At 45.7% G+C, this 23,530-nt stretch overlaps 1 protein-coding gene across 1 annotated transcript in view; it reads right to left on the reverse strand.

Annotated features, from left to right (window-relative positions):
- Positions 1 to 23,530, reverse strand: part of LOC138447688 (transitional endoplasmic reticulum ATPase-like) — a 297,423-nt gene that overhangs the window by 102,625 nt on the left and 171,268 nt on the right. Inside the window, exon 9 of the mRNA XM_069603959.1 lies at positions 12,789 to 12,924. Coding sequence (XP_069460060.1) covers positions 12,789 to 12,924 — 136 coding nt within the window. The remainder of the gene's footprint in view (positions 1 to 12,788; positions 12,925 to 23,530) is intronic.

Here is a 23,530-nt window from a genome sequence, read left to right on the forward strand (position 1 = left end):
AAAATTACCGAAATAGACAACTAATAATTGTGAAAATAAATAAGGTTACTACTTGTACCCTAAAAAATAACATACGGGCCACGGCCCTTGTTGATAGTGTGCAGGGGATGCGGGTTTCCTCAATCAGGAAACCATTTTCCCCAGGCACATGTAATGAACCACAGTTACCAGAATGCATCACTCCCATGTCACATAGCACTGCATATCCTTACTATGCCCCGCCCTCCACCACTAACCCATCCCTGGGAGTCTTTTCCAACACATGCCCTGACCAGCATTATGTGGCAGAGAATGCAGGAAGTCGATTGACAGCCCGCCAGTGCACAGACCGAGATGCATGTGTCCCACATCCTAACATGCATGCACAGCCCAGTCACCGCAATAATGTGTCCCTCCCTGTATCCCTTTACATGCAAGTGACTCCAGCAACCCCTTATTACCATGGCTGATGACCCCTGTGAGACACCCATAGAGCCACCAGGAGACAGTGTACAATCGTGTGCATGTCAGGACAAGGGTGACAATTGAGCAGACATTCAGACTGTTGAAAGAACGGTTTTGGTGCCTTTCCGCTGAGTTGGGGCACTGATGTACAGACATGGACATGCCTCCAGTGGACGATGATGATGATGACAGTGACAAGGATGCAGCTGTGGACATGCAAATACACCATCACATGGACGACGGGGATGGACGTGCAGCCCGCCAAGAACTCATAAAGAAATACTTCTGAGCGCACAGCCCCTGCACACGACCCATGACACACATTGCATGAGAAGCAGGACAGAAATAAAGCACTCCACTACACAAATTGAATGTCCAAGCATGAATTAATATGCAGAACCATGTTTATTATTGCATTAACAGACAAGAAGAAACGTGTGGCCTACCACTCCCTCCCCAACTGGCCCACCCACCACCACCTCCCCAACTGGCCTCCCACTACCCTCTCCCCAACTGAAGCCCCACCGCCACCCCGTGCCCAACTGGCCCCCCTACCAAACCTCCTCAACTAACCCTCTCCTATTAACCCTTCCAAACACACCCTCCCAAAAACACTGCCTAGGTAGCATCAGTTTCACTTGATGTCTGTCACTGGCTCATTTACATGGCTTCTTGACACTGGATTTGCCTCTTTGTGGTGAGCCTACCAGGTGCAGGGAGCTGCGTCTGGGGCTGCTCTTTTGAGGGCTGACAGCCATGGTGATGGTTGATGGTGGGTCTGACCCTGGCAAGTCCCTGTGCTCCAGTGCCGCCTGCAGGGAAAGGGTGAGGGGTGAGGGACTCGGCTAGTGCTGAGATTGCCTTGTTCCTCTCTCAGACTCTCTGTGCAACCAGGACCGTTGGACATGTTGAGTGGCCAAGGGCATGTGCGCAATGCCGGGCGGAGCCCCGCAACAACAAAGTCTCCTCCTGCATCAGTCTGGAATCCTCCAGGTGCTGGCACAGGAGTCCTGCCATCTGCTCATGCCATTACTCGATGCGCTGTAAGCGTGCATCCATGTCTCTAATGCTGGGGTTGGGTGGTGGAGGTGGGCATTGGAGGTCAGAGGGGCGGGATGGTGGTAGAGGGTGTATTCGGGTGTCTCCTCGGTTGTGTCCACGTCGTCCTGTCCTGCATCATTATCTATCAAAGAGCTGATGTACATGAGAGGCTGGTGTGGGAGGTGATGGCCGTCCTGCTGGCGCACAATGCTGTGAGCCAGGGCCTGCTGGCTGTGCCTGTGTCGGGCCAGCATGTGTAGCTTCAGGGGCTGCTAGCTGTGCCTGTGTCAGGGCAGCAAGTTTAGCTGCAGGGGCTGCTCGCTGTGCCTGTGTTGGGGCAGCAGGTGTAGCTGCAGGCGCTGCAGGCATGCTCACTGGCCCTGTGCCTTGCGTGGCTGGTGCTGGAGTTGCCTTTGCAGCCGTTTTACACTATATGGCTCTCCTCGCTGAGTGGGTGCCCGTGAGGTGCTTGGTGCTCCTTGGTTGCTGTCAGTTGATCTGCCTGTGGGGATGAGATGGGCATGCTGTTAGTCACCTCTGTGCAGTCGTATACCTTGCAACATGCAGTACAAACAGCGTGTGACATGATGCCTGTGCCTGGTGTTTAGACTCTACACATTGCAATGTTCATTATGCATATCCACAAGTGTTTCCAGTCGCCATCATCACGATGGTGGTGCACATGGGTTGACAAAATAGGTGAGTTGGCCATTGCAGGCTCTTGTATCATTGTCAGCGTGCAAGCGCAGGATAGAATGTTGTACAAGGGAGGAGGCGTAAGGGGACCAGGATGGGAGGGGGTGTAGTGCATGTGGTGGGGGAGCCACAGTGGTAGGTGGAAGGGGTGCAAGGGGCAAGTGAATACAGTGCGAGGATGAGGTGGTCCAGAATCGGGCTAGTTGAAAGAAGGGTGGCCGTGTGCCGGTGCTGGTAAGGGTTGCTGGGGTGACTGGACAAGGATGGACTTGCACCAGTGTGACTCATGGGGGACCAGGCCCCAGACAGCCTTATGTATGAGACAGAGGGTCTCCTAATTGATGTTTGCGGTCACAGGGAGCCCGTGAAGTGAATGCAGGGCTAGAGGGGAGCAGCCACGGGGATTGAGGCCTAGGTTGATACATGCAGCACTATTCGGGCTTTGTTTGAGGCGGCGAATGGAGGTAAGGGGTAGATTGAGGGACAGGCTGTTGCTGTTGTCAGGCATGATGGAAAACAGTGCTCTAGTGACATTGGGCTTCTAGAGGTGGGTGGGATAAGGGGAGGTGCACCTGAGGTGGTGGTGCTGTAAATTGGACCTCTTTCCATGGTCTGTGATGTGAGGAGGCGAGGTGTGGGGTAAGTCAAAGGTGACACCAAGGTCTATAGCATCTCAGGGGCATGTTGGGAGGTAGCCCATGGAGGGTGGGCAGGGAGTGGGTGCGTAACAGGGCACAGGCATCACTATGAGGGGCTTCTCTGTCTCACTGGCATTCAGGCATGGATCGTCAGCAGAGCACATAGCATGATTAGCAGTCAGGCACTCATATATGAGAGCAGATGGAGGGGAAGTAGAGGATGCCAGATTGGCGTTGAGCAATGATGTGTCATCAGCATGACACTGGGAGTGGGGTGCAATGGCGTTGGAGCAATGGGCCAGAGGGGCAAGGTAGCTGTTGGGGAGCATGGTGCCCTGAGGAAAGCCACAGGTGGGTAGTGAGGTGGAGGCGAGGGAAGGGCACTATTGCACTTAGGGGTGTCAGTCTGACAGGTAGACGGGCAACCATGCCAGTGCCAGGTACGTCAGGGCACTTTGGATGTGTGCATGCATGTGAGTGTGTCATGGGGATTTCTTGTGGTGCATGCATGCTGCCTTGGAGGGTGTTTGACTCGTTTGTGTGTTGCTTCTCATGTTGGCAATGTCTGCACATGGCCAGTGCTCATTTGGGAATCTGTGTGATTGGATGTTTGAGGGGGGGCAAAGTTTGTGGACCCTTGGCTGCTGATAGGCATAGTTTGTGGACACTGTATGGGTTGGATGTGGTCTGATGTCATGCTTTTGGGCATGTCTCTGTGTGTTGTGCACTGCATTTACATGCCCCCTGTTATTGTTTTGTTTTGGCACGTTGTACTCACTGCCCTCTACAGGTGTCCCTGAGCCAGCCTCCTCTGCTCCTACTCCCTTGATCCCTTCAAGATGCAGCACACTTCTGCATTTCTTCTCCCATGTCATTGGTTTGATTGGTGAGGCGATCCTGGACAGGCAACTCTTACAGTGCGCCAACAGCAGGTTGCGGACCCTCAGTCGGAGGTCATCCCACCGCTTATGGCAGTCACGAATATTGCGGGGTACTGGTTCCACGGCTGACACTTTCTGAGTCAGGTCCTCCCAGATGGCATTTTTCCTGAGCTGGGTACTGCGCCGGTGGTCTGTGGCAAACAGCTCTGCAGCACAATGCAGTCTGTGAGGATAGTCAGTTCCTGTTCTGTAAAGCATGGCTTCCGTGCCATCATTCTGAGATCCTAGATGCCATGCCTGATGGTGCAATGCTGGTGTCTGTGTGTGGCTACAGAAAATGGGTGATTTTAAGTGGATTGTATTTTCCAAAATGGCTGCCTGCTAACTTTCAGTTTCGGCAGTGACATTGTTTCCGGTGCCAGTGTTTCCAGTGCTTCCATGATTGGCATGCCGTAAACGGTGCAACCGCCATTGACACTGGTGGTGCCACAGATTTCAGCATGCGTTGATGGTGTTTATGTCATGCCGGTCGCACCATTTGCGGCATGCCGAATGCGCGCTCCAGCCTTGTTGTGATGGGGGCGGTGATTCTGTGGTCATGGTTCGCTGGAAATGGTGCAACCGGATCCAAGGAATCACCGGCAAAATAACAGCTAACTTGTAATGAGGTCCAATATCTTGGTGTGTTACGAAAATCATGATTAACATTTCGAAACATTATGGAGAGTATTAGGTAAACAGAAGGAGTCTAATATGATGATGAAGAGCGAGAAATGTACATTCTTCAAAGACAAGGTGGATTACATGGGTCACACTCTTGCGGCGGACGGAATCCAAACCCTAGAAAGTCTGGTGAAGGCAATTGTAGCAGCAACTAAGCCAGGGAATAAGGAACAACTGTTGCTGTTAATGGGAATGTGCACATTTTTTGTCAAATTTGCTCCAAGCTTTGCAGCCATGGTAGAACAATTAATAAGTTTACTTTAAAAAGGTGTAGTATTTAATTGCGGGTGAAGACCAGCCATTAGCATTTGAGAAAGCTAAGTGGATCATGCTAATAGCACCATCACTCACTCAAGGCGTTTGATACATACTGAAAGAAACACAACATAACAGTGGGTGCAAGTGGCAAGGGTTTAGGAGCGGGAGAAGATGAAAGGAAGTCATGATTAGTTTCACATCCAGATAAGGCACGGAAGAGTTACGAGGGAGGTATTAACATGTGCATGGGCCGTGGAACATTTCAAACAGTTTCTATGGGGTGTTCTCTTTACACTGGTAACAGATCACAAACCACTTACGAGGGTGCTCAGCGTGCGGGGAATGGAGCATATCTTTCTGAGGCTGAGCAGGATAGTGGTGATAGGGTTCGAAATTGAGTGGAGCTGGGAGCTATTTAGCTCCTGCTTGTTGCCTAGAAGAGCCTATTTACCTTGGTACCAACACCGACCTGGAGCTACGTTTGGCTCCCCAGGCCAACTGATGTTGAACAAGCACACCTATGTGAATATTAGGACAAATCTATACAACATTTAAAGCATAATGGGTCATAAATAATGGACAAGATGTCATGTTTGCTTCTTATGTGGAAGTTAGATTTGTGAAACACTATGTACGAGCTCCTTGTTCCCCAGTGGTAGCTACTGGTCACTGCCTAATGTTGGATACCCAGGAACTACTTTTAGCTCCTACCTATCCAAACTTTCGATCCCTGTTGTGAGACACATGGAATATGAGTATGTTGTGATTCACAAAAGTGATAAAGAAAATCAAGTGGAGGAATGTCTTTCCAGACTTTCAATGCCAGTGAACCAATCAGAGGGTGAGGAAGAATGGATACTTGGCATCGCTGTGGTTGATGTGTGCATGACAAGTGGACATAGGATATCAAAGGAGGACTGAAAGCGGCAAAAGCAGAAGATGAGGATGTGCAGCAAGTGAGGCATTTTATTAGGAAAAAATGGCTGCCAATAAGAAATCTGTCAGGGCATAAGATCTCATATGCATCGGTGGTAGAAGAGTTAGCGGAAGAAGGATGCATACTGAAGAGGGGAGAAAAGCTAACTCCCCCAAGAGGAATGAGGCATCAAGTGATCAAAAATGTTCAGATAAAACATATGGGTGCAGTAACCAATAAAGGATTTGTGAGAGAATCTTTGGTGGCGGGCATGGATACAGATGAGGAGAGTTTTGTAACAATGTGTGTGGTATGCAGCGAGAGTGATAGGGTACTTAGTCCACGAGTGGCTCCTATGGAAGTCTTAGGAACTCCCAAAGGTCCATTGCAGGGGGTGGCCTGGATATTGGGGTGGTCAATGACCAAACTAGCACTAGTATTGATAGATTGTTAGAGCAAGTGGAGTGGAACTCTCCCCAACCACAGTTGTGAAGATTATGAAAAAGATATTTTGCAGGGAACGGTCGTCCATCACAATAACGACATACAATGGCAACCAATGTGTGGGCCTGTAACACCTGTTTAAGACCTTTCCACAGAACTGGAATGCCTCAATAGAGCACTGAACAGGATGGACCTCTGTTATGATAACAATGTCAAGTCATCTGTGGAACACTGTTCATTGCCTATGGCTGTGGTTCTAAAGAGAATGTTAGAGTTTTGATATTCAAGGGGAACTGTTGGAAGAGCTGCTCATAGGCTGCAGTTGCATATGCTCCACTATGCAGCGGGGTACCTTTCAATGAACATGTTCCTTACATGCAATCGCGTGGGTCATTCCCCATTTTGTCTGCCCGAAATTAACATGCCGGTAATAACATTTACGGCATGATTCCGGACCGGCAAACTACAAGTTTGCTGGTGGGGTGGCCTGATTTACCTCCAGCCATCAGCTGGAGGTAAGTCTGGGACCCCACCAGCAAAAAACAGCTGGTATTACCGACACACAATCCCCCCATGGAATTCTATGTGACTCCATGGAATGGGGATTAACCTACCCTTAGTGGCACTCAGAATCTGCTGGTAATTCCAGCAGACCGAGTGAGGTTAACAGTAATTCCGTTTGGTGGTATCCCACCGAATTTACCACCAGGATACCACTAAACTCATAATGAGGCCCAATCAGGGACGTCATTTAGGGATCGCAACTGTGACCTCTGAGGTCTCCCTTGCAACCTCTCAAAAAAAACACCCATTATTGTTTTTGTAATGCAACATCCTGAGCTGTGGCCAGCACCATGTGGCTCTTTAGTTCTGGAGTGGCTGGCTTTCTTGTTCAGGCCCCTTAAAAAAAGAAGAAAAATAAGAACAGGAGTGCCACAAGTCTAACACTTTCAGCACTGACCCTAAATAAGAAAGAATAGGAATACCAAATAATGTGTCTATCTGGAATTCTATACAATAATTGCTAGACTCATTAAAGATTTATTTCAGGCACACTTCAGGGGGAGAGTCACTGATTTAGTCTGTTCTTAAATGCCTCAACTCAGCCTTTCATCCTTCTGAGGTTGATAAATGAGTACCAACACAGGTTGGGTGATATTGGGTGTATATTTTTTCTATATAAAGCGCTTAAGCGTAAGTGCTATATAATAACACATCATTATCATTTGGACGTCTTGCATTCACAGTAATTTGGTAATATGGGCCTATACACACTGATCTTAACGATACATATGGCGATCCATTCTTGTATGAAATTTACATCACATTATAGTGATATCGTAATCATATTTTTCGTAGTGTACAATGCTATGTGATGCCACTTCCTGTTTTGTCAACGGGTGAAAGATCGTGTTCCATCGCTTCCCGCGATATCACTTTGGGGTGGGGTCAAATGGCATCACTTCCTGTGATGTCATCAGGGGTCAAGGGTCATGTGATGTCACTTCGCTACCCCAGGCATTTTGGTTAAATGATGATCCTGGGCCCAATAGGTTTTTCTTTTGTGTAGGCATGGAATAGGCATGTACCAGGCTCTGCCTTGATGGTTTGATACTGTCTGGCCACAAGATGGCAACAGCTGTAAAATGTTGAGTACCTGGGCATATGATTTCAGTGCCTAGCCAATACCTTTACACAAGTGAACACTGTTGGCTTTGCCAATGCTTCTTTTTTACAGGACCTTCATCCAAAGAAGACATGCACAGGCATACATATTGCTTATAAATCCCGTGGCTGAAAGCACATGTGGCTAAGGCATTTTTATCGATGCAGGACCTCATTTACCACTGCAATTAAGCCATTAAGTCTAAAAAAACTGCTTAGAAATTATTCTGGCAGGTTTTACACAGCACAAAAATTGACCATTCTACATGACAGCACTATGTCAAAGAGATCACAGGAAGGTGTGTTTGGGCGGGGCAAGGATTGTAGAAGGTGGGAATGGCCATAAGAATTAGCATGGCCGTTGTCAGCCAATGAGAGGGTAAATAACCAAACAACGCCTACGGGCTGTGCACCTAATCTCACATCCCATCTCCCTGCTTTCTGTGTGTAGGCTATCAGGTGGCTCTCTTGTGCCACCTAAGAGTCAAAACTAACAAAGAACAGTGTTAAAGTCAAATAACGCCAGAGTAACAACACACATTTGAGAACAGAGCTTGGCGGGCACGCCTACTGATCCAAAGTAAAGCGTGAGGTCGTCAAAGTCCTCTCTACAACAAAACACAATAGAGGAAGCACAGGAGGCAGCTGTACATGTGCAAGCTACATTGATCATATGTATGTTCATACACAGTATAAATAGGTGCCATAGAGAACAACACACAGTTTAGAGTATGTCCATGGTGTACACAATCCCACCCCAGGTTCCCCTTTACAATCTAAGGATGCCGCTTTCCTCAGGCAGTGCCCATAGAACTGCACTCCCTTGTATGGCAGGCGATGGGGTTGTCTCAGCCCTTATTTTGATAAACCTGTGTGAGGAATTCGACCATCCGCACAGGGAGAGTGCCCTTGGCTGGACTTTTTTGATTTTTTAATATTAAAAATGAATGATGGGAGACCAACCTCTGAGAAATGTGTGAGGCCATGCCTTCATCTCCTTCCCGCACAAAACGCATAGTCACGTGTACCCGGGAAGACACAGCCTACAGGTGCTGTCTTCCCCGGGCATATTCAGGTGGAATGTGACAGCCCTGGGTACATCAACGCATCTCAAGGAGGGGGAAGGCACACTTTCATCCAGTATGGGCAGCCTAATTTAGATATGAAAGCCTCCATGGATCTGCAGTCCTTTTGTCCTCCGGCTGGTGGCAGCGCATACTAATGAGAGATAATTGAAGCAAGCCTGAAGGAGCTTGGTTGCCGGATAGACAACAGGAAAGGAGGGGCTAACACCCTTTGGTATGCAATGCGTCAACTTGAAGCTAGTTCCGACCTCTCTGTATGTAAGGCAGAGAATGGCCTGTGTGGGTCCAGCAGTTACCGCAGGTGTCCCTGCAGAGCAGACCCCTTTCAGAGGGGAGAAGTATGTGATTTGGGACAGACAAGAAGTCTGCTATCGCCACATACTTGAAAGGAAACACTGCACTTTAATCAAGAGTCACAGAGGGCTCAGTTAACCAGATAGATACTTGGATCTACAACAGACAGGAAGATGGGTGGGAGTTAGGTATGTGTTGTCAGCCCTTGTCTGTCCTATTGCAGAGCACTCTGCTCCTGACCTCATGCATAACAGATGATTGTTGGTGGCGACCCAGGATTGGTTCATTAAGGTGGGATTGGCCTGCACCGATCACTGAGGCCCATTTGGCTTTAAAGAGGGCTGAACCCCACCTTATCAGATGATCTGAAGACTTTGAAAGGAGTAAGAAGAAGGAATCATTTGGACCCGAGCTGAAGGTACAATCTACCTTACATCTTCCGCCAGTAAAGGAAGGCCAGGAGTTCCAAGAGGAAAATAAGATCCCTCCCCTAAAAATCTCCCAGGGACCGAGGGAGATACCGGACTCAGAGCACCCATCCAGCAGCACCAGGACTGGTACCCAGCCAGCACACAGCATGCACTGCTAGGCTCTGCCAGCAAGCTTCCTAGGTGGGAGAGTATCTAACTAAGGACAAGGCTGTTGCCTGCAATCACTCTCCTGAGCTTTGGGCCATCCGCCTTGGAAGGACACAATCCCTGCAAAGAAGCTAGGAGGAGTGCCACACAAGCATCATCCAACAACTATCTTTTGATATGATATGATATTTTATTTGTATCACGCTCATACACAAGTGTTTTAAGGACATTTTCGAGACAGTCGAGTCCTCGACCCGCATCCGGCTGCACCGCTGACTGTTGTCATGCCGCAGTCACCAGAGCCATCCGAGATGCCTCGACCAGCATTCCAGATCCGCCAACCAGCACAGAGCAACGATTCTTGGTCCCGAGGTGCCACGCCGGACAGCCTGCAGACGTCCGACCAACCTCGCTTGCCGAATTGCGGGCCGTCTGGTACCCACAGCTGTGTCCTGCCACTAACTCTGTCTCAAGGGCTGCAAAGCGCCCTGGAACCGCCTCAACGCTGTTGAGCACCAAGAACTTCTTCGGCACCAGGTACATTGTGTTTCTGCCCCTCCTGGTCCTTCTCCGTAGGCCCCTAGAGACAGTTATGACCCTTTGCCCCCTTGGTGCTGAAACCGAATAACCTTGAACTGTAAGACTGATTACTTTACCAACTACCCTCCTGTCAGTATCCAGAGTGCATCCCTTTCCTTTGTGAAACTGTCTGTCCTCTGTGTTCCTTTACAGGGTGGTTGTAATTGTGGTGTGCTACAACTGTCGGTTGAAGTAATAATAATAAAGTCGATATTTGTATACAACCTTGACTGGACAGTCCCTTTTATCATCAGGTAATAATTGTATTTTCGCAACTAACAAACGATCCACGACCTTGCGAATATAAGCCTGCCGTCCCGTCCACGTTACCAAAATTGGACAAGGAGGTCTTCCAATCTGTTCGGATCCCTTCTGGTGTTTAGAGGTGTAGGTCTGATTGATGGTTTAGAAACCAATATTCATCCCTGGACCACTGGTGCCCCGGAAGTTGATTTGTCATAACCTGTCGGTGGATTCCAACACCAGCGACCACGACATATTGGTTGGTCTCCTGGGAATCACTGGCCCTGGAAACCCCAGCTTTGCTTGATCAACGCTTTCTTACTGGATTTGGCACAAGCTATCTCCTAGCTGGCATGCGCATTATACCCCCTCGCACTGTCGCCAGGGGTGCCTCATTGCTGCGTTCTGTCACCCTTCACATGTATGTGTTGAAGCTGGCACGGCTCCTTTATTCCCGCTAATTTCAGGTGTGCATGTACGCGTAGCAAGCCCCGGCCCATCGCAGGCTGAAGTGGGGTCTAGTTGCCAATGTACGTTTGAATTTTATAAGTTATTTCATTAAATGCCTTTTACCACAGACATAACAATGAAAACAAAGGTAAGTAACGCCAAAATTAATTTAAAGTAGGAAGAAAATATTATTAATAATGGTATTAACCAAACAAATAAAAAAGTTTTTTTTAGAAATTCCACCGATCTGATTTTAAAGATAGCATTAAACTAAAAAGTAATTTTTAAATACATTAACAACGTTCACATTTGATTCACTAATGATAAACCAGTTCAGAATTTGGGCAAACTATTTCTGAAAAGCTTTAAAAAAAATTACAATGATGTCTCATTCAAAATAATTATGTTTAACAAAAGAAGAGGAACGTATTACAATAACACAAAACCACGGCCAACTATCATCGTGCGCTAGAGTGGATGGTAGCAGCATGGGCGGGGCTGAGGAATGGAAGCGAGGAAAGGACCTTAGGAGGGAGAAGACGCACGAGGGCGGGGTGACTCCATAGGTGGGGAAACAGTGTTTCCGGGAAAAGCACGAGGCACTATGGGGGGGGGTTACACCATCACTAAAAATAGAAAATACTTTATAAGATAGTGGAGGCGGCTACGGCAGAGCAATGTGCAAAATGACCTCAGGAAAGGGTCATTAGGAGACACATAGTGAAACGGCCATTCTAGTAATTGCAGTGTATCTACAAACCCCATCTATGAACTTTCCTAATTTAAAATCCGCCTCCCAAAATGGGCATTAAAGACAAAGCTTTAAAAAAAACTCATAGAACTGGAGGGCACGACGTGCCATGCCAGTAATCGGGACTTCACTTTGTAGAAACTGGCCTCATCACAATCAGAGGTCATTTGGCGATGCAACCACACTTCTGCTCTCCCTTCTCCTTTGTCCGATGACCTAACGTTCTGTCCATGAAGCTGAAAGCCTATACACACCACAACGTCTGCACTCGGCTTGTGGCAACTTGCTGTGCTCCGCATATTCTCATGACGACTGAGCAAAGTCGGGTTTACCCTGTTCGGGGACTCCACCCTCACTGTACACGGAAGGCGCGCAGAACTCGGCGGGAGGTGCAGAGAGACACACCTCCACGGCGCTCCTCCTGTCCCTGGAGCCTCACCACCACGAGGCCCTGACAGCCAGAGCGTAATTCCAAGGCTGTGGGCAGCCACCTGGCTGCTCGGGCTGTATAAGTGTGAGCACATACACGATCACAGCATGGAGCGAAGCAAGTGCATGAACCGGACCACTCTCATGTTAGTACTGTTACTGCCCTACCCTGGACTTTACGTATCCCCAGTTGCGCACTTAAATGGAGGTGTCTAAATAAACACCTTCACCTTACCAAGCATCAACCGTGCCCTGTCATACTTCAGGCCACCTCACCCTGCCACTCCTATACATTGAACATTTCATAAAGGATTCAAACCTGGCTCTTCGGAAAAAGGAAAATACAGCCGTGGCTATCGGTGTTTTGCAAAACATGTGCACCAAAATATAGAAGTTGCATCAGGGCAATGGTATCTCATTTGCAAATGCTGTGCAAAATTACTATTCATCAATTCACAGTTCACGGAATACAGACACGGCGTGTTCAGTTAGAGTTTGATCACTATCAAAAAATCAGGAATTAATGTACTAACAACATACATGCCCTGTATAACTGGGCCGTGGATGCAGTTATTTCAGCTTTGAAACAAATCTATTTCTGGCAACTGAAATAAGCAAAGGACATGTTCCCCTGACTTCAGGATAGAGATGACATAAGATGTCACCAACATACCGAATCTCCGGAGGGCTGGGTCCACACTGTTGGGCCTGTTCGTTGCTGCCATGACAACCACGTGGACCCGTTGCTTCAGTCCATCCATGAGTGTAAGGAGCTGAGAGACAATTCGGCGTTCCACCTCACCATGAGTCTAAAAAGAGAAGATGGAGGTATCAGTGAGGGGCGAGAAACACACGACACAATCCCCTGACAGCATGCTGTAAAGATGGGAACTAGACCGAGGGCACAGTATAATTGCCAAGACGATGCAGTACCAGAAATTACTGGAGAACGAATGACAGTACTTGAAGTAGCACAGTGCCACTCAATAGTATGGTGCAGTGCCAGGAAATGTCTAGAGTACAATGGCAGTACGCCAAGAGGCACACTGCCAGTCAATAGTATGGCGCAGTACCAGGAAATGTCTAGAGTACAATGACAGTACGTCAAGTAGCACAGTGCCGCTGAATAGTATGGCGCAGTACCAGGAAATGTCTAGAGTACCAGGAAATGTCTAGAGTACAATGACAGTACTTGAAGTAGCACAGTGCCACTCAATAATATGGCACAGTACCAGGAAATGTCTAGAGTACAATGAGCGTACATCAAGTAGCACAGTGCCACTCAATAGTATGGTGCAGTACCAGAAATGTCTGGAGTACAATGACAGTACGCCAAGAGGCACAGTGCCAGTCAATAGTATGGTGCAGTACCAGGAAGTGTCTAGAGCACAATGACAGTACGCCAAGAGGCACAGTGCCAGTCAATAGTATGGTGCAGTACCAGGAAATGTCTAGAGTACAATGACAGTACTTCAAGTAGCACAGTGCCCCTCAATAGTATGTCATAGTACCAGGAAATGTCTAGAGTACAATGACAGTACATCAAGTACCACAGTGCCACTCAATAGTATGGCGCAGTACCAGGAAATGTCTAAAGTACAACGACAGTACATCAAGTAGCACAGTGCCACTCAATACTATGGCACAGTACCAGGAAGTGTCTAGAGCACAATGACAGTACGCCAAGAGGCACAGTGCCAGTCAATAGTATGGTGCAGTACCAGGAAGTGTCTAGAGTGCAATGACAGTACGCCAAGAGGCACAGTGCCAGTCAATAGTATGGTGCAGTACCAGGAAGTGTCTAGAGCACAATGACAGTATGCCAAGAGGCACAGTGCCAGTCAATAGTATGGTGCAGTACCAGGAAGTGTCTAGAGCGCAATGACAGTACGCCAAGAGGCACAGTGCCAGTCAATAGTATGGTGCAGTACCAGGAAGTGTCTAGAGTGCAATGACAGTACGCCAAGAGGCACAGTGCCACTGAATAGTATGACACAGTACCAGGAAATGTCTAGAGTACAATGACAGTACATCAAGTACCACAGTGCCACTCAATAGTATGGCGCAGTACCAGGAAATGTCTAGAGTACCAGGAAATGTCTAGAGTACAATGACAGTACTTGAAGTAGCACAGTGCCACTCAATAATATGGCACAGTACCAGGAAATGTCTAGAGTACAATGAGCGTACATCAAGTAGCACAGTGCCACTCAATAGTATGGTGCAGTACCAGAAATGTCTGGAGTACAATGACAGTACGCCAAGAGGCACAGTGCCAGTGTATAGTATGGTGCAGTACCAGGAAGTGTCTAGAGCACAATGACAGTACGCCAAGAGGCACAGTGCCAGTCAATAGTATGGTGCAGTACCAGGAAATGTCTAGAGTACAATGACAGTACTTCAAGTAGCACAGTGCCCCTCAATAGTATGGCATAGTACCAGGAAATGTCTAGAGTACAATGACAGTACATCAAGTACCACAGTGCCACTCAATAGTATGGCGCAGTACCAGGAAATGTCTAGAGTACAACGACAGTACATCAAGTAGCACAGTGCCACTCAATAGTATGGCGCAGTACCAGGAAGTGTCTAGAGCACAATGACAGTACACCAAGAGGCACAGTGCCAGTCAATAGTATGGTGCAGTACCAGGAAGTGTCTAGAGTGCAATGACAGTACGCCAAGAGGCACAGTGCCAGTCAATAGTATGGTGCAGTACCAGGAAGTGTCTAGAGCACAATGACAGTACGCCAAGAGGCACAGTGCCAGTCAATAGTATGGTGCAGTACCAGGAAGTGTCTAGAGCGCAATGACAGTACGCCAAGAGGCACAGTGCCAGTCAATAGTATGGTGCAGTACCAGGAAGTGTCTAGAGTGCAATGACAGTACGCCAAGAGGCACAGTGCCACTGAATAGTATGACACAGTACCAGGAAATGTCTAGAGTACAATGACAGTACATCAAGTACCACAGTGCCACTCAATAGTATGGCGCAGTACCAGGAAATGTCTAGAGTAAAATGACAGTACATCAAGTAGCACAGTGCCACTCAATAGTATGGCGCAGTACCAGGAAATGTCTAGAGTAAAATGACAGTACATCAAGTACCACAGTGCCACTCAATAGTATGGCGCAGTACCAGGAAATGTCTAGAGTAAAATGACAGTACATCAAGTAGCACAGTGCCACTCAATAGTATGGTGCAGTACCAGGAAGTGTCTAGAGTGCAATGACAGTACGCCAAGAGGCACAGTGCCAGTCAATAGTATGGCGCAGTACCAGGAAGTGTCTAGAGCACAATGACAGTACGCCAAGAGGCACAGTGCCAGTCAATAGTATGGCGCAGTACCAGGAAATGTCTAGAGTACAATGACAGTACATCAAGTAGCACAGTGCCACTCAATAGTATGGCGCAGTACCAGGAAATGTCTAGAGTGCAATGACAGTACCTCAAGTAGCACAGTGCCACTCAATAGTATGGCGCAGTACCAGGAAATGTCTAGAGTACAATGACAGTACGCTAAGAGGCACAGTGCCAGTCAATAGTATTGTGCAGTACCAGGAAATGTCTAGTCTAGAGTACAATGACGGTACTTCAAGTAGCACAGTGCCCCTCAATAGTATGGCGCAGTACCAGGAAATGTCTAGAGTACAATGACAGTACTTGAAGTAGCACAGTGCCACTCAATAGTATGGCGCAGTACCAGGAAATGTCTAGAGTACAATGACAGTACTTGAAGTAGCACAGTGCCACTCAATACTATGGCACAGTACCAGGAAATGTCTAGAATACAATGGCAGTACGCCAAGAGGCACAGTGCCAGTCAATAGTATGGTGCAGTACCAGGAAGTGTCTAAAGCACAATGACAGTACGCCAAGAGGCACAGTGCCAGTCAATAGTATGGTGCAGTACCAGGAAGTGTCTAGAGTGCAATGGCAGTACGCCAAGAGGCACAGTGCCACTCAATAGTATGGCGCAGTACCAGGAAATGTCTAGAGTACAATGACAGTACTTGAAGTAGCACAGTGCCACTCAATAGTATGGCGCAGTACCAGGAAATGTCTAGAGTACAATGACAGTACTTGAAGTAGCACAGTGCCACTCAATACTATGGCACAGTACCAGGAAATGTCTAGAATACAATGGCAGTACGCCAAGAGGCACAGTGCCAGTCAATAGTATGGTGCAGTACCAGGAAGTGTCTAGAGCACAATGACAGTACGCCAAGAGGCACAGTGCCAGTCAATAGTATGGTGCAGTACCAGGAAGTGTCTAGAGCACAATGACAGTACGCCAAGAGGCACAGTGCCAGTCAATAGTATGGTGATGTACCAGGAAGTGTCTAGAGTGCAATGACAGTACGCCAAGAGGCACAGTGCCAGTCAATAGTATGGCGCAGTACCAGGAAATGTCTAGAGTACAATGACAGTACATCAAGTAGCACAGTGCCAATCAATGGTATGGCGCAGTACCAGGAAATGTCTAGAGTGCAATGACAGTACTTGAAGTAGCACAGTGCCACTCAATAGTATGGCGCAGTACCAGGAAATGTCTAGAGTACAATGACAGTACGCTAAGAGGCACAGTGCCAGTCAATAGTATTGTGCAGTACCAGGAAATGTCTAGAGTACAATGACGGTACTTCAAGTAGCACAGTGCCCCTCAATAGTATGGCGCAGTACCAGGAAATGTCTAGAGTACAATGACAGTACTTGAAGTAGCACAGTGCCACTCAATACTATGGCACAGTACCAGGAAATGTCTAGAATACAATGGCAGTACGCCAAGAGGCACAGTGCCAGTCAATAGTATGGTGCAGTACCAGGAAGTGTCTAGAGCACAATGACAGTACGCCAAGAGGCACAGTGCCAGTCAATAGTATGGTGCAGTACCAGGAAATGTCTAGAGTGCAATGGCAGTACATCAAGTAGCACAGTGCCAATCAATGGTATGGCGCAGTACCAGTAAATGCCTATAAAATGTAAAAGTAGAAAATGCCATTTCAGCTACAAAGTCATACATGCTATAGTGCCACATAGTAGCCATCCCTGGAAGTTCGGAGGAACTAAGCAATGCAGTGCAGTTATGCATTTTTACTCCAGAACATTTTCTGTGTCTTATAGAGCAGCCCACTTTATTCATAGCCTTATCAAACCAAAGGCGGATGATCAGTACATTACAGTCTGACATCCTTGTGATTGGAGCTTTGGTTTATGGCTAGAATATGCAAGGAAGTACTTCAAACAACACAGTACCCATTGAATAATACTGAACAGTAACAGGAAATGACTACAGTACTTCCAGCACAGTGGCTCTTTATAATAAAGAGACCTTGGAAACAGGTCATGTCTAGAGTATGAAGGGCGGTAGCCAGAACCTGACAGTGCCTCTCAATAATATGTGCCAGGAGATAGGCCATGTCTACATCATGAAAGGGGACAGTTCGAGCTACACTGCCACCTTAATGATAAAAAACACCTGGAACTAGGTCATGTATAGAGTATGAATGACAGTACTTCAGGCAGTACAATGCCCCTTGATAATGAGTGCTTGCATATAGGTCACACAGCTGTACAGAGCCTCTCAAGAAATGTTCTACATCATAAAGGGGGTCTTTGAGCAACACTGTGCCCCTGAATGATAAGGGGTCCTTGGAACTAGCTCATGTACAGAATATGAATGACTGTACTTCAAACGGCACAATGCCCCTTAATAGTAACGAGTGCTAGGAAATTGGTCATGACAATAGTATGTGGTAAGCAGCTTTGTGCCCCCAATAATAAGGAGTGTTGATACAGTTCACCCAGCTGGATAGTGCCCCTCAATAAATGTGTCAGGAGACAGGCTGTGTTTAAAAGAGCATGGACAGGTGGCGGGGGTTGGGGCGGGGGGGACAATTCAAACACCAATGTGCCTGGAGTGGCAGGAGATTGGCCATGTCTTCATTATGGCGAATATCACGTTTTTAAGAGCTCTGACCCTTTGTAATATGTATAAGGATATTGCAGTGAAGTATTTTTCATTGAGAAAGCATTTATGTTGACGTATAGAGTTGCTCTACAGGGGCGCAGCCAGTACTTTGGGAGGTTCCCTTGGTTTCCTTCTTGATTCAATATTTCAATATTAAATGATAAACATATCATAACATTAATACATAATCAGGCCTATGAAGTTCGGACAAAGTGAAGATACACACCCTAAAGAATACCTAAAATAGTAGAAGTTGATGTGGAAGGAGATGAGGTTCCAGATGAAGGGAGCATAAATGTTATATCAAATACTGACCAAGCTTTTTCAAAACAGACATTGAAAGAAAAAGACCAAGGGGCCTACAGAAAATACCACACAAGAGTCTTGGAATTAACATATCCAGATTACATCGACAGACTTTCAACAAAATACATTACATTACATATGCACCTTCTCATGACACACCTTTATTCCAAGACAAAATGGACTAGTACAAATGAATTCGAAAATTGAAACTCAGGTTTTTTAAAAATAAATTAAATCAGTATTTGATGCTGGAACGTGAGACTCCAATTTACAAAAAAAGTAAACCGAAAAAGTACTCTTATACCTAATATACAAAACCAGATTTCCAGAAAGAAACTACAGGAGTTTGAAAAGTTGCCTTTCTATACAAAAAAAAGTTAGCAAATCATTATTTCTAAATGAAGAAAAACAATTTAATCAGCTGCCAGGCTTTGATCTTAGCTACCTCCAAATATATGGACGTATGTAACAAACAATTGATAGATACTAATACGTGTCTATTACTTAATCAAGATCCAACATTAGAAATTGCTGAATAGATTAAAACAATCTTGCATAAGGATTTGATTAGCTACAAAACAATTCCTAACAAATAAAAATCCACTGATGCCACTTTTCTGTTTATCCAAAAATTCATAAAGATCTTATTAACCCTCCAGGCCGTCCCTTTATTACTGGTACTAATAATTTATTGGAACCACTTGGACAATATATAGATATTTTTTTGCAGCCATTGGTTAAGAAACCTTTAACATATGTTAAGGACACAAGTGACTTTCTACGTATAATAGAAAGTATCACAGATTTGGACCAGAAAGATATTTTATTTATGATGGATGTTAGAAATGTGTATACTTTAATTCAACACAACAAGTTTATTGGGGCTGTAGAATGAATATTAATTCAACAATAAGCAAGTATTTTTACTTGAATTAGTACACACTGTACTCTATAACAATTTCTACAAGTCTCAGGAGCAGCGAGGTGAGCAGTCATATGCACATGCATGTATGCATGCTTGGGAACTGTGAGAAACCCGGGGGTGTTCTCACTGGTATTCCTACAAAATATCCCCACCAAAAATATCGGTGTACATATGGCTGTTTGTCTCGCCATAGGCAATATTTCTGGGGGGGATAATTTGTGGGATCAGGGGTTGCAGGGGTGTCCCCCGCATATTTTAAAATAATGCAGGGGTTGCGGGGTTGTCCCCGAGTCCATGGGTCAATATCGCTGCAGAAATATGGCGATATTTTTGTATTGCAATATTTTTGCGGGGACATTAACACATGGAACCATCCTCACTCCTAGCCCCCTTGGATCCTCTGTGCAGCTGTACAGGGAATGGCCATCGCTCTTTCATCCCGACCCTGGGGGAGAGTCCGCGGGGACTGGGAGTGGGGTACCCTTGAGCGAGATATGGTATCCTTTTTTCCTATTGACGACCAACCCAACCCTTCCCTAACCTTCATGGGCTGTTATAAGCCAGTTCCCCTAATTTCTTCACATATGACATTTGACAATACTGGGACAAAGAAGAGGCAACTAAGAGTAATGAAGACTACACTCTTTTACTACTCTGGTACTGGGATGAAGAAGATGCCTGCTAAGAGCTGTGAGGGTCAGGCGTGTCCCGTTGAATGTGGTCTGGCAGGGCTAATTGGACTTCCACACCTGCAGCCTGTCAAGGGGCTACAGGTGTATACAAGGGGACCAGCCCAGCAGCAAAGAGAGCCACTGGGAGGAGTTCTGTGAGACCAAATTGTACGAAAGCAGCAGGAGAAAAAGCAGAAAGGATGGTGCAAGCATCAGGGAATCGTAGGAGCTGAGGCTCCGTGGAGTAGACTGAACGTTGCAAGGGGAGCCGTCCCTTTCCCTTGTGTTCAAGATGCTTGTTCTCCTGTGTTCAGATGTCAACACAGGAGTGCCTGAGGGGCAGGAGTTGGACCTCTGACTTGAAAAGCAGAAGGCTTTGTGTTCCAGCTGCTGGGAAAGCAGCTGTGAACTTGCCAGGTGAGTTCCTAATGAGGGAGAAAGCCGGGGCGCAAGCGTTGGAACTTTTCTAAAGGAATATTTTGTAGCAGAGTGGTCACGTGTTTGAGGATACACATTTTTGAAGGTCTCCGAGTTAAATCCTAGTCAGCTATTGAACTCTCAGTAATACTTTGTATCGGAGTGGTTGCGTGTTGAAGAAAGTCTCAAAGTGCTGGGCATTTCGTTTGAAGCAAAAATATAACCCTTGCCTATTGAATACTGGATGAAAACTTTATAAATAAGCAGAACTGTTAAACAGTGAACAGAACTTTAATTTCAAGTAAAACCACTATATGCTGAATTCTAAAAGGAACGCAACTTTAAATCTTAGTAAAGTCTTTATCTTCTGAATTCTAAAGTAAATGAACTTTAAGAATGAACCTTAAATCCAAACAAAACCATTGTATGCTTAACTCTAAAGTGAATGCAACTCTAACATGGAATCACAGAGAGGCATATTAAATACCAAATTGTGTTAAAACTACCCATAACAGAAATATACCTTAAAAGCAGAATTAATTGGAACCCTGAAGTTTAACCTGACACCGTCAAGATATTTACATGCATATCAACCATAAAAAGAGGACGCAAGTGTGGCAAAGAGCCTTAGGATGACAGAGGATATTTTGTGATACTCAAACTAAGTCTTGGGGAAGGGAACCCACAGACTTGAAACTTGAGACTTGAAACTTGAAAAAAACAAATAAAAAAAAACATTTACTGCCTTTAGGACGGAGTGTCAATGTGCTTTTGTGTTTGGAACTGTGTTGCTAGGAACTTGGGGAAGGGAGCCCAGAGTATTGGCTAAAACTGCATCAGCCTGAACTTGAGAAATTTAATTTTGAGACTTTTGTTGGAACTGTTTTATACTTGGAGAAGGGAGCTGAAAGGAAGCTGCAAGCTGGAAGAAGCTCAGAACTTTATGTTGGACAATGTTTCCTTTGAGTGCTGACATCCCTACACATTGTAAAGATTAATTGTGAGGGCAAGCATAGGTTTTGGACACAGACAGATTCTTCAGTTGAACTCTTTGACTCAGACTATCCTTAGTTTAATTTAGGTAGCCAAATCCCATCTTAGCATAGGGCAAGGTAGGCCTTTTTCCATCTGTTGTCTGTGTCTTGCTTCATGATGCCTTCACAGAACATACATATATTATCAACAATCCAGACTGGTCTTCTTCTTTGTTAAAGTGGATATGATACATAGATGAGGGTTTTGGAATTTGGAGAGTAAACCAAAGAGTCATTGAATGAATTTGGATGTGTGAACAATATTCATGAACAGATTTAATTTACTATTGAAATTTACGATGATAGTTTAAATTTTCTCAATTTTCCTAAAATGGGAGAGTAATAAATTACAGACATTTATCATCAGATCGAAACAATTTATTTCATGCATTGAGTTTCGATCTGATAAAATGAATATCAAGTTTACCTTATAGCCAAATTATATGTGTCAAATGAATTGTCTCGGACAAAATTGTTATGCAAGTAAGAATTTGAGAAATGTCTAAAAAATGTGAGGAAAGAGGATAGCATCAATTAAACATTGAAACCGCACAATGGAAATTGATTGTTAATACAGAAACTGACCTATTAGCTGTCAGAGAAAAGGTGGAAAATCCAGACTTGGTGTATATTACTGCATACTGTAATTAAAGTGCTCAATTGGCAATTATTTAAATTTTATTCTATTCTAAAACATTGTTTACAAAAGTTCCAATAACAATGTACCAGAAAAGTAAATCATTCAAAAATATGTTATTAAGAGCTGATGTGAATAGGCCTGGAATAGAAAAAGGACCAGAAAAAGGTATGTTTCCATGCTTAACTGCCAACATTGCAGTAATGCTATTAAGGGAAATTTTATATCACTTCCACATACTGGCTTAAAATATTTGTTTCAAACACTTTGCCACTTGTGCTTCTACTAACGTTATACATGGAATTAAATGTCCAAGTGGCCTATACTAAATAGGAAAAACAAATCAAAAAGTTAAAACATGTTGAACAGAACACAAATCCAATAACAGTACTACTAAGTGCAAATCACCAATAGCTAGACACTTTACAGAATGTAAACACTGTCTCTCAGATGAAATTTGTGATTGTGAAACGTGTAAAGGGGCACAACAGAGGAGGTGATTTGTATACATTGTTACTACAATGAGAAGCCTATTGAATAAATAGGATAAAGACAGTGGGCCTCATTACGACCCCGGCGCTAAACCATGGTGCTATTAGTTCCATGGTCCATGCCGGGGTCCGCCATGGTGAATGGCGGAATTACCGCCCCATTCCAAGGTTGGCGGGGCGGTAATTCCCCATTCACCATGGCCCCTTCCCCATTCCCATTTTTGCCCCATGGGACTCAATGGGAATGGGGAAGGCGCTAAGTACGGTGCCGCAAATTGCGGCACCGTACTTAGCACCAAGGTCCCTTTGCGGCACCCTACTTTAACGGCTGGAAAAACCAGCGGTTAAGGTCGGGTCCCGCAAAAGGACCTCGTAATCAGGCGTTAAGGGTTTAACGGCGCCGACACCTTTTACGGCGCCGTTAAACCCTTAACCCAGGGTCGTAATGAGGCCCAGTGAATCCAAAAAGTCTGAATGAGGAACTTGAAGAAAAATAGTTTTCTGTGAATTGTTCAGTGAACTATCTGATGAAGCATAATTGTGCATATACAAATTAAGTGATTGATGCTAATCATATATACTGTGTGCTGCTGTGTGTTTCGTCGTACCGAAGCCTGGAGAGTCTTTCCTTTGTCTCTTTTGCTAAGAGAAGTATGGCAACTTCATCCCATTCATTTAAAAACTCTGCTTGAAGCGGCGCGCAGCGGTGTGCTGTGTGTTTCGTGTTCCATGTAACGTGGGAAGCTGGCGGATTGTTTCAGGGAGGTGTTTTGAGTCCCTCTCTTAGACTCATTGTAATTTTGCTGCGGGCTGGAGCTCTGAACACGGACCCCAGACCACAGGTTATGGTGAGTGGTTTGGGCGAAGAATACTTTATAGACTATAAAGAATTTTTAAGATGGTCTTGTATAACTTCTGAATCTTTGTGCTTACTCTGCTTAATAGAGATCATGTTGGAAAAA

This window comes from Ambystoma mexicanum, chromosome 3q (genome assembly GCF_040938575.1).
Source record: "Ambystoma mexicanum isolate Mex_15411 chromosome 3q, UKY_AmexF1_1, whole genome shotgun sequence".
NCBI classification, from domain to species: Eukaryota; Metazoa; Chordata; class Amphibia; order Caudata; family Ambystomatidae; genus Ambystoma; species Ambystoma mexicanum.